Source organism: Pleurodeles waltl, chromosome 1_2, assembly GCF_031143425.1.
Source record: "Pleurodeles waltl isolate 20211129_DDA chromosome 1_2, aPleWal1.hap1.20221129, whole genome shotgun sequence".
In the NCBI taxonomy this organism is placed as follows: Eukaryota; Metazoa; Chordata; class Amphibia; order Caudata; family Salamandridae; genus Pleurodeles; species Pleurodeles waltl.
Window position 1 is genome coordinate 166,544,177 of NC_090437.1, and position 12,980 is coordinate 166,557,156.

General features: G+C 43.0%; 1 protein-coding gene across 2 annotated transcripts in view; it reads left to right on the forward strand.

The window, feature by feature from the left end:
• The window catches only part of LOC138298682 (zinc finger protein 182-like), a 140,902-nt gene extending 130,463 nt beyond the window's left edge, over nt 1–10,439 (forward strand). For both annotated transcript variants that reach the window (XM_069236893.1, XM_069236894.1), the window contains exon 8: nt 914–10,439. In XM_069236893.1, the coding sequence (XP_069092994.1) occupies nt 914–1,650 (737 nt within the window). In that variant the 3' untranslated portion in view covers nt 1,651–10,439. The remainder of the gene's footprint in view (nt 1–913) is intronic.
• The last annotated feature ends 2,541 nt before the right edge of the window (nt 10,440–12,980 follow it).

The following is a 12,980-nucleotide window of genomic DNA, read 5'->3' on the forward strand; positions in this document are numbered from 1 at the left end:
ATCAGAACGACTATCAGCAGACCATTTCGAGAACTTGTTGTAAGAAATCAGCCTTCTGCTGGCCAAGGGTTCAGTTGAGCTGGTTCCAGATACTGAAGGGTAGAGGTCTCGGGCTTACACAGGACCCCCTCCCACTGAATGATTTTCTGAGGAAAGATACATTCAAAATGCTGTCCTGACCTGATTCTTGGTGCTGTAGACCAAATAGATTGAATACTGTCCTTAGACTTAAAGGACGCATATCTTCATATATTCATACTGTAGCCCCACAGGCGCTATATGCGGTTCGTGGTGGGGTGGAAACACTTCCAATTTGCAGTGTCCCCTTCAACACTACTTTGCCCCCTCAAGTGTACACAAAAGTGACTGTGGTGGTCACTTCCCATTTTCAAAGGCTGGAAATACAAAGGATCCTGTACTTTGATGACAGGCTGCTCAAGACAGGCTCACCTCCGTGCAACATCCGAACTCCTGAGATTGTTGGGATTTTCCATCAACAAGCTTTCATTGAATCTGTCCTAGATACAGTAGCGTTCTAGGCCTTTCCACTGCCCCAGTAAGTCCAGGATATCCAGGATATGATCCTGATGTTCGAGGCTCAGCTTATCAGCATGTGGAACATTGCTGTCAAATTTTGTGGATCCAGTCGGCAGCCTGACGATATTCAAAAGGGGAGGAATCTGTGGTTAGATAGATTATCCACAAGAATGAGCATTACCAAAGGTAAGCAACTTGTTCTTCTATGTCAATTCATTCATCCTCTTGTTTTGTAAACACCTGTCATATAGTATTTTTTTAAGTATTCTATGAGCAGCAAGAATATCCATTTGCAATGCAGAGTTTGCAGCAGAATGGTTTGTCTTTGAACATTTGGTGGAAAGCTAATGACATGGCTTGCATTTTCAATCAACAGGTGATGGAGGTATGAAAAGAAATAGCCAAAAAGAAGGTTCTCCAAAACATGCTGAAAACATACCAACGTGCAAAGTTTCACTAAGGAAATCTAAAGCAAATGCACATCAATGCTCTGAAAAAGGGACACATTCACTGAGTCACCTGTGGACAGAGACTAATCAAGAAATGAGAGGACATGATACGGATCTATGTGGAAGAGATTTCAGTAATGAGATACATTCCAGTGTTCACCAGGGCACTCACAAAGCCACCAGCTCTTACCTGTATAATGAGCCAGATGGTATTCTGAGGAACACTACGCTTGTTACTTATCCGCAGAAAACATCACGTAACTGGAGGCAATACATTAGTACTGAATTCGCTCAAAACGCCAGTAAGAATGGTCCTATTAATGTTCAAAGAGCAGATATAAGAAAAAGGCCATTTCAGTGTCCTAAGTGTAAAAAAAGCTTCATACAGAAGCGACATCTTAACAGACATTTGAACATACATACTGGCGAGAGACCGTATCAGTGCACCGAATGTGGTAAAAGCTTTATACAGAAACAGCATTTTATTGGACATCAGAGAATACACACAGGAGAAAGGCCTTATCAGTGTAGTGAATGTGATAAAAGTTATACTTTAAAACAGTGCTTAATTATTCACCAAAGAAAACATACACAAGAGAAAGCCTTCCAGTACACTGAACATGAGAAAAGGTTTAGCCAAAAGCAAAATCTTATTATGCACTAGTAAATGTGCAAGGATGTGAGAAAGCATAGTCCGAAACAAAATCCATCACTCCCTTGAAAAAATGGACTTTATTTCAAACTTGCATACAAACAAAAGGTACATTATACACTAGCAAATTGTACACAACTACATATGCAAACCAGATTTCTAGAATCTAGCATCCTTTCACAATCACAGCAATACATCTGGAGTACATTAAACAAGGAGCTTTGAAAGCAAAAGTCAACCAGCTTTATGTACAAACAACAGTGACAACTCCTGTACAAGAAAGGCAACAAGATCAGATGAACCTCGATTAATATCAAAGTATATCTTATCAATAAACACACATCGCATTGTGGCCAATATAGCTGCCTAACAGAAAGGGCTAAACTTGGAGTTCTTCTTTGAATCCACCATACCCCTCACACATCACAACAGTGTGGTTGTATGCAGTTTTCCAGATGAAGCAAGCAGAGACACACCCTAGTACTGTGGTCCATACCCATCAGGGCTCATGTAGTCAAGTACCTGTGAATGCTACAATGGATTATTGAAATACACCATAACCTGGTCTACCCTTTTCCCAACCCCGCCATCTCCAGAAGATACAGTTTAAGCTGATATGTTTAGTTCCTAAGTGTCTGCTTAATTTGTCTCTATACGCTCTCCCCACGCCTTTCCTGGCCCAGATAGCAGAAGTACAAACCTCTGTCCAGTACCTGGGCACCAGATGAAACGCCTGTCACAATAATATAGCTTTTCCTATGTGGATCTGCATTTTGGAATTCCATTCTTCTATGACTGCACCAGGTGGACTCCCTGGAGGCTCTCAGAAAGACACTAAAAACCTACTTGTTTTAGTAGGGTACACTCCATGGTACGTAGCAAAATCCAGACCAAGAGACACAATCAATGTACGTGAAGAGCTCGTAAGAAGTGTTCTCAGTTGGTGAATCAATAAAACTAAACACTTGGATTTTTAAATATATGAACATTTACAAAATACAATGCTTAATTTATAAAGTGTATTGAGATTATCATGAATGAGTGGCCGAATCCCCAGGACAATTATGTTCTCAGATGAAACTAACCAATATTTTAGGGATAGTATTTGTCACTTGGGACTGAACATACTGAATAGTTTCAGCAAGAGGAACACCTACCCCAATCTCCTGTATAAGGCTCTCCAAGGCTTATTTTGCCCTGGCCTACAAAAACAAAGATGTAGATGCTAATCACCTATTTGTAAGAGCCTATGTTAGGCTTTAAAACAATGCAGTCGAATGGTGAAAATGTAGGTGCCTCTGCTGTAATTAGTCCACAGCGTCCTGTGTTTACTGTAACAAAGGAGAAAAATGGAATTTGGATTCGGGAGAAAAGTATAAAGAACTTCTCTCAGTGTTGAAAAACTCTAACCACATGTTACATGTGCTCCTGAAGTTTAGTTAAGAAGCTCCTAGTAAAATGATCTTTATTTCATATGAGATTCAATTGTTAATGTATCCCATCTCATGATTCTAGTGCACAATTTACAGCTTCTTTCTTTTTTTGTCTTCATCAGCTTCACTTCAAAAAAAGGCTATTCTACCACGGGCATGCAATTTTGTGCCAAAATAATGCTGCAGACACATTCAAGACTCTTTGCTGACAGATTTAATGTAAGAATATTTGGGCCATTTCCTCCCTTAAGATATGTGTCATAATGCAGAACTTTACCATATGAAAGAAAAGGCCTCCTTTAAGTTTGGCTTTCTGTAGGCCCTCAACACATCTCCAACAGCAGAGTCTATCTAGTTATATGGATAAAGTACAATACAACAGTTTCTGATATTGGAAAGGGAGTTGTATGAACATGATGATCTAAAAAATTTAACTGCTGCATTACTCCACGCAGTTCAGAAGCCAAAACAAGAGGTAGTTCCATCAGTGCAAAAGCACATTACTTATTGATGTCAACCATATTCCCCCTTACGAATGTTGGCCGTAACACCAAGTGTAAATTTTGACAGAACTCCTACTCCCATGACTGTATATCAGCAGCATTTTCAATAAGTAATAATGGTAGCTTTTATAGGCATAAATATTGGATGCTGGTTAGTTATACAATTTGGCAACACACCGTGGCACACAGTTGGCTGCTACCCATAAGAAAATTGTGCCAACACTCTCAATAGAAATTGCTAGAGCTGAAACATTTCCGGCACTCTGAACCTAAATACAGATACCAGTTCACCCTAGCATAAATATTTGTCTATTTGAGATATATATATAAATATATGTTCAGTGGCACCTGTGGCTGTAGATACACATGCTTTGCATAAGTCCGTCATCTAGTGTTGGGCTCGGAGTGTTACAAGTTTTGTTCTTCGAAGAATGTTTTCGAGTCACAAGATCGAGTGACTCCTCCTCTGGGTGATAGTGTGCATGGGCATGGAGTCCTTTGTTAGATTTGTTTCTCTCTGCTGTCGGGTTCGGGCATGTTTTGCTCTCACTCTGATATTCCTTGGCTCAGTCGATTCCGAACTCTACTTTCTGTCTTTCTATCAGTGACGGTATTGTATTTTGATCACATATTGTCTAACGCAGCGGTTCCCAACCTTTTGACTTCTGTGTACCCCTTGCTTTATCATTACTGGAACCTGGGGCCCCCCACTGAATCATTATTGGAATCTGGGGACCCCCAACTAAGCCATTACTGAAAGCTGAAGACCTAATCTATTAATATTATTTAATTTTTTAAGCAGTCGCGGACCTCCTGAGGAGGCTTCGCGGACCCCCTGAGGAGGCTTCGTGGACCCCCAGGGGCCACCGACCACAGGTTGGGAACCACTGGTCTAACGCATTCAAAGCACATTTCTGCATCGGGGTTGGTTAACTGCCCTTCGGGCGCCCCCGCCCGTCTCAGGCCTATTACTCCATGTGGTGTTGAGAAATGCAGGGCTAATGGGACATACTCCATTTCGATTATGCCCTCCATGCCATTCCAAATTCCCAACACCCATCATCACCAGGTGTGTTATCTGTTCTTGTCCCTGGACCGCAGAGAAGAAACCTGCAACAACTGTTGGTCTTTTTGCTCCAAGAAGACTATACGAGACCGAAGAGCATGCTGGTTGGAGATGTCGTTGAAGAGGCCGGACAACACCCCTGGTATCTTTGGGGAAGAGCATGCGCAGGAGGAGATTCACAAAGAAGAGGCTTTTTCCATTGGAGAGTTGGACTCGGATGTTCAATTGGACATTGAAAGCCAGCCTCTTACCTCAGCGCTACCTGTGAGTACTACCCTGAGCCCCCGTGTAAAGATTTTAAGGAGCCATGTAAAACAGTCATTGGTCCACCACTGCCTTCAGGCCATGGTCAGATCCAAAAATTACATTTGGATGCCCCACCTTTGGGCTCTACATCGAAAATAACCAAGACTAAAACGTCTTCGGCATCAACCTCTGGCTCGACGCCTCATTCAGCCTCGGGATCAAATCAACCCTCAATCCGAGTGTTACAGCTCCTACCAAAAAAACATCTTCCTCTGTTTCGGACTCGAAGGCTTCTATCCGACAAAAGGCTCCAAAAGTTTTGGAATCTCCTTCAAAAGACTGAAGTCTTCCCTCTGACTTAACAGTGGAGCCTATCCTTGGAACAGTGGCTGCTCACCAGCGCCAGCTTCACATCCAAAAAGGAACAGGATGCATTATTGCTTATCCTCCAGTTCCAATAATGAGGAACTTACTTTCCAGGAAACTTTGGACACATCTCCTCCACCTAAGAAGCTCTACAAAGATAAGGCTCCAGTACAACCTAGGACTTCTCCTCCACACTCTCCTGGTCCTCCTCTTACTCCTATTCCACCTCCACAGTCTCCTACACCTATTGTCGAGCCACAATTCTTTCCACAAGGTTCACCAACACCACCGGGTAGATGACATAGAAGACATTCCACAGGACATAGACCGTTAGGATTCTTATGATATAGGCCCAATACTTCCAAATGATCCTGATTTATATCCTGTACGGCCTTCACTTCCTGGAGACGCAACATCTTATCAGCTGGTCATGGCACGTGCAGCTACTTATCATAATGTCCAAGTGCATTCTGATCCAATTGAAGAAGATTTTCTATTTGATACACTGGCTTACACCCACAAGGAAACTCCATTTCTTCCCATGCTACCAGGCATTCTTAGGCATGTTACAGGCATTTTTAAAGAGTCTGTCAGATGTACAGTAATTACTCCAAGAGTTCACAAAAATACAAGCCAGCTCCTACAAACCCTATATACATTAAGTCGCAATTGCCTCCAGATTCCATTGTGGTTAGAGCGGTACGTAAGCCAACAGTCAGTCAGCAGGAGATGCACCTCCTCCTGATAAGAAAAGTAACAAATTAGATGCCGAGTGTAAACGGGTAGCGCCACAAACAGCCAATCGTTGGCGTATCGGCAATTCCCAAGCTTTCCTAGTAGGATATGATAGGGCCCACTGGGACGAGATGGAAGACCTTCTCCTGTATCTCAGAGAAGAATACCGTAAAAGGGGACAGGAGATAGTTTCAGAGGTCCAAACTATTTTCAATAATGCCATTAGGTGTGCCACTGATGCTGCTCATACAACTGCATACTGCATTATTATTAGGAGACATGCCTGGTTAAGATGTTCTGGGTTCAAGCTTGAAATACAACAGGCAGTGCCTGATCTGCCTTTTGACAAGGAACATGTATTTGGACAACAGGTTGACACCAATACAGAGAAACTGGGAAAAAATTCAAGAAACAGCAAAGGCCATGGAAGCCTTATTTACAACACCACAAAGGGGTACTTTTCGTCGCCCACAATTAAGAGGAGGCTTCAAGACATCTACTGAGCTTTCCATCTCCCAAACAAAACAAGGCACACACTTTTATAATAGAGGTTCCTTCAGAGATTCCTATAGAGGTGCCAGTAATAAAGGGAGAGGGAAGGTATTCACCTCAAGCAGTTCTGCCTCAAACACACACCAGTGACAGGCTACACCTTCCACCAGCACACACTTCTCCAGTAGGGGGAAGACTACTCCATTTCTATCCCCAGTGGTCCAATAGCACCACCGATCACTGGGTTCTATCAATTATCCAACATGGTTACTTTTCTAGAAAACATTTCCATTCCACCAAATAGTCCCCCACATGCTCACAAACTTTCAGAACGCCCATCTAACTATCTTAAAAGAAGAGATACAATCCCTTCTTCTCAAAGAGGCTATAGAGCCTGTTCCCCTATCACAGTAAAGGAGCACTTCAACGTCATGAAGGAACTCTTGAACCCCAGCTCCAACACCAACGACATCCCGCCATCCCAAGACCTCTGTGACTCCCTAGCCTTCTACTTCCACCGCAAGATTGTAAACATCCACGTCAGCTTCAGCACCCAGACCTCCCCAGCAACCACCAACACCACAGATTCACCTCTGACAAACCTCCTGCTCTCCTGGACCCCCGTCAATGACAGCAACACCATAAAAATCATGAACAGCATCCACTCCGGTTCTCCATCTGTTCCCCTGCACCCTCACCACATCCTCAACAAAGCAAGCTCCGTCATCGCACCCCAACTATGGAAGATCATCAACAGCTCCTTCGAGTTCGCCACCTTCCCGGAGAGCTGGAAACATGCCGCGATCAACGCCCTCCTCAAAAAAAACAAGGCGAACCCATAGGACCTCAAGAACTGCCGGCCTATCTCCCTGCTCCCCTTCCCGGCAAAAGTCACAGAGAAGGCTGTCGACAGACAACTAACCCGCTTCCTCAAGGAGAACCGCACCCTGGACCCTTCCCAATCCAGATTCTGCAGCAACTACAGCACCGAAACTGCCCTCATCGCCGCCACAGACGACATCAGAACCATACTGGACAGCTGCCAAACCACGGCCCTCATCCTTCTGGACCTCTCGGCCGCGTGCGACACGTCTGTCACCACACCCTACGCTCATGCCTCAGAAATGCTGGAATCCGCGACAGAGCCCTGGACTGGGTCACCTCCTTTCTCACTGCCAGAACACAGAGAGTCCGCCTCCCCCCAATCTGCTCGGAGGCCATTGTAATCATCTACGGTGTAACCCAGGGTTCGTCCCTCAGCCCGACCCTCTTCAATGTCTACATGGCCCGCTCGCTAACATGGCCCGATCCCACAACCTCAACATCATCTCATATGCCGACGACACCCAGCTGATCCTCTCCCTCCCCAAGGACTCCGCCAAGACCAACCTCCACGAAGGAATGAAGGCCATCGCCGAATGGATGAAGAGCAGCTGCCTCAAACTCAATTCTGATAAAACGGAAGTCCTCATCTTCAGCTCCACCCCCTCTGCATGGGATTACTCCTGGTGGCCTGCCACTTTCAGAGCCGCTCTGACTCTCATCGACCACACATGCAACCTAGGATTCATCTTGGACCCCTCACTATCCATGACCCAGCAAGTCAACGCCATCTCCTCCTCCTGCTTCAACACCCTCCGCATGCTCTGAAAGATCTACGAATAGATACCCGCCAAAACCAGAAGAACAGTCACCCAAGCCCTCGTAAGCAGCAAACTGCACTATGGCAATGCCCTCTACGCAGGAACCACAGCCAAACTCCAGACGAGGCTGCAACGCATCCGGAACGCCTCCGCATGCCTCATCCTGGACATCCCCCGCCACTGCCACATCACAGACCACCTGAAAAACCTGCACTGCCTCCCAGTCAACAAGAGAATCACCTTTAAACTTCTCACCCACGCTCACAAAGCACTGCACAACAACGGACCAGAATACCTCAACAGACAACTCTCCTTCTACACCCCGACTCGTCATCTCCGCTCAGCCGACCTCGCCCTCGCAACCGTCCCACGTGTCTGCAGAACTACAACCCGCCGTAGATCGTTCTCGCACCTCGCTGTCAAAACGTGGAACACTTTTCCCACCCACCTGCGCCAGACCAAAGACCTCCTTACCTTCAGGAAACTTCTCAAGACCTGGCTGTTTGAGCAGTAGCAGCACCTCCCCCACCTTCTACCCTCTCCCTTCCTCAGTGCCTTGAGACCCTCACTGGTAAGTAGTGCGCTTTGCAAAGTCCTGATTGATTGATTAATATTGTCCTTACTAGACGTATGGGTCCACCATCTGAACCAATGCATTCTGATCTCTGCAGTTTCTTTCATGGAAAGTTGCATTTTTAGTGGTTATCACTTCTCTACAATATGTAAGTGCATTATAAGCTTTCACTTTATAAGAATCCTTTTTTCCAAGTACACAAAGATAGAGTAGTCCTCAAGTCTAACCCTACATTTCTACGAAAAGTAGTTTCACCATTTCACATTAAACAATCAGTTGAGTTACCTGTATTTTTCCCACAACCGGACTTAGTCACTGAAAGAGCTTTGCACACAATAGATGTTAAACAAGCTCCTATGTATTACATTGACAGAACTAAAAGTTTTAAAAAATCTAAACAGCTTTTTGTAGCATTTTCAAAGCCTCACAAAGGCAATCCAAGTTCCAAAAATGGGATAGAAAGATGGATAGTCAAGTGTATTCAAACTTGTTATATGAACGCTAAAAGACAATTACCTACAGCTCCTAGAGCGCACTCTATCAGATAAAAAGGTCAATCTATTCCAATAGCAGACATTTGTAAAGCTGCTGCTTGGTCTACCCCACACACATTCACTAAGCACTACTGTGTAGATGTTTTAGCTCGCCAGCAAGCAATGGTTGGCCAGGCAGTGCTCAGGACACTGTTTCAAACTACTACAACTCCTACAGGCTTGCCACCGTTTACTAGGAGGGGGCTGCTTTACAGTCTATGCATAGCATGTGTATCCAAACATGCCATCGAACGGAAAATGTTACTTACCCAGTAGACATATGTTTGTGGCATGTAGTGATGTAGATTCACATGCACCCTCCATCCTCCCCGGACGCCTGTAGTAGTTGTAGTAAATTATTCCACAAGTATTGTATATACACCAGATGGACATCATATATTCCTTACCTCACCTACCTGTGGGAAAACAATCTAACGAAGGACTCAGTGCCCATGCTCACTATCACCCGGAGGAGGTGTCACTTGATCTTGTGACTCGAAAACATTATTAGAAGAAAAACAACTTGTAACACTCCGAGCTAGATGGGGGACTTATGGAAAGCATATGAATCTACAGCACTACATGCCACGGACAGATGTCTACTGGGTAAGAAACATTTTCCATATATATATATATGACATTTTTCCTCAATTTTGACAGCACTCTTGAACATAAATATTCACAGTACTTCCTGGAAAATATGTTAGCAGCATCCTCAGACTTTAGATATAATGTTAGAATCAGCCCTTCACATATATGTTGACAGCATTTCCTGGCATGTGTATTGGCGGGATTCACTGGTATGAATATTTTTAGTACGGAGGGGCATATATTTTAGACACACTTTCAGCCCAACTTTGAATATTAGTAGGAGTCTCAACCACAAATTTTGATCCCCTGATATAGACCACTTGTTTACAGCCATTATGGTATATTCTTTGTTGCAGGAACTTCAATGGTATTTTTCTGTCACAAGAATTGTATATGATGTTTGATTGCAGAGGAACTATGATAACCTCATGCATCATTTGTCAAAAAACAACGTATTTGACAGAAATTGGTAAGTTTTTGCAATGTTGTGAACTTGTAAATATAATATTTTACAAGGAGAATTCTCTCCTTTTTAGGAACAACTTATGTTTTTCAGAAAAAAAGTTTTAAAAAATGTCTAACAATGTATCACCTATTTAAGTAAAGATGACTAAAAGCATATTTGTTTCTTACCCTCAATATTTATTTGATCCTTCTCTCTAGCAGTTCTTTTAAAAAGTCCATATTTCGTGAAAGTGTACTAAAATTACGAAGTTGCCTTGAGCTTTATCAAATCTGCAGAAGTGAAGACCCACAGTTTTGGAAATCTCTGCTTACACCTTGCATCACTTCTGATTGTCCGTAATTTCAGAATTAGCTGCGGCACAGTGCTTTAGCTTTGCAGAATTTCTCAGATGCACAGGTATGCTGTTTCTGGTAGAAGCAAGAAGATTCTTATTGGCACATAAATACATTGGGTATTGCAGGGGAATTAAGCACTATAGCTCAATGCCTAATGCAGTATCGTTTTTAAAGACCCTCAGCCCGAGATATAGGCCCAAGTGCTGGCGAGGGCCTATAAATAGGATGGGGACCTTTAATGAGCTGGTATTGTCTGAAGTAAAGAGGCTATAATAGTGTTCTTAACATACCCCCTCTAAAGGCATAATGTTGAACATTAAACAACGAGAAAAGACAAAGAGTTGAATGAGATATCTGAAGGTCTATAAAAACCATTATTGGCTCTCTACCACGCCATTGTCTATAGTGGAGTTTCCAAAAATTCAGCGTTGTAATTCTTGCAATACCCTGGGAAATTTTAGCCTATTGGTATAATTCATGAACTTCCTGTTTCAAATACCACTAAAGCCTACTACAAATAGATAATTTCCGAATATTATAATAAAATTGTAAGAAAATAAATGATTAATTGTGGTAGACAGTAGTCCACCACAATTAATAAAGTCACTAATCTGTTGGGCTCAGTCAATTTTTTAAAATAATTTAACACTGATCTCAACCTCTGGTAGCTACGGCACAAGGCAGACAGTCCTAACTTAAGAAAAATGTGTAAAGCATTTGGAAGTACGAAAATAGTTGAAAAGTCAAAAACACAACTTAATAAAGAAACCCAGTCCAATTTACAAAACTAAGGAAACATTTAATAAGCAAATGGCACCAAAACAACATAAATCCCATAAGGAGAACTAATATGGTTAAAAGTCATAAGTGAAAACAATGGCAAAAAGCACAAAGCACCAATTATAAACTATGAAAGTGGTAGACTAGGATCTAGGCATGATTTGAGGCTGACCACAACGGAGCCCTGTTTGGATACAAGTGGATTGGTCCTGGTGAAAAGTTTGAAGTCAGAAAGTAAAAAAAAAATTCTAAGTCCTAATTCAGAAAGGTCTGTGTCACTTTTTTGAAGAAAAGAGTTGACATTTCTGCTAAGTCCCATTTCAGTTTTTTTCCGAAATGCTGGGAGCCTTGACTGGAACAAAACTGAAATTCAATCTGACACCATGGTCGGATACTTTTTCCAACAGGTCCCCATGAAGCTCTGGGGAAGAAGTTTTTCGAAGGTTCTAGAATTTCTTCTGGGGCCCAAACAGCTACAGGAGTACATTTCTAAGGGCCCCAAGACCTCAGAGGAGCGCTTTTACAGACACTCAGGGTGTGATGGCAGAGGCCAACATTAAAGTCCTTTGGGTTGCACTGGTCAGCTGAACATTTCCAGGAAAAGGCCTTGTGTAGCTTGTTATGTCCCTATAGCCTCAAAAGTCTATCATCCAACTGACCTTTGGAGTTCATGTCTTTGTTTTGGGTACAAGAGGGAGCAGGTCCAGCCCTTCACAGCTCTTTTCAGGTCACGGAGTCCAGTCCTTTACCGATCTCCAGCAGATCCATAAAGTGTTCTCAGGAGGTTCCTTGCTGTGCTACATTTATGGTTGGCATCAGCAAGGGGATGGGGATGACTATTGGTTTCCCCCTGACTACTGGGGTAAATGTTCCTGGGAGAAACCGTACACTTTTTCAACAGTTTCTGTTTGCCTTACTACAAACAGGCCTAACATTCAACGTGTCAGGGCACTTTAAATATGGCAGAGGTCTCTGGCCACACTAAACTTGAGCTCTGAGGGCTGGGATCCACCCACACATAAAACTAAAATCCAGTTTTAAGCAGGCCCTGTCCCCACAACAGGCCAGGATAATGAGGTCTGTTTGCTCACTTCCAAGTGTGCCAAAGTCTTAAACGTTTGTGAGCCTAATGGGGTTGGACCCTTGTAACACAGGAGAAGCTGGATCTCAAGAAGATTACACAAGAATTGAGATGCCTCCACTGCTGTGGTTTTAGATAATTAAAGATCTGATTTAAATTTCAGAAGACAGGATACTTTTTCACAAATGTGATGGATATCTGGTCTGCAGTATTCAAGTGCATTATACCCTGTTGCACTTGTAATATGGCAGATAGGATATCTGTTACGATTGCGAGGGAGTAACCATTTGCCAAACTCTAAATCAGTCCCTAAATGTACAATGTAACCAGATCTATTGTATTAAGTGGAGAAATCACATAACTGTGAGCTACTTTTTCAAGGTGTATTTAAAAGTTTCTACATTCTGAAACATACTGTATATTACTTTTGAAAATTTAAAAATGTACATTAAAACGGATCTGCTTACATTGTTCGTTTAGTTACATTAGTGGAGTGTT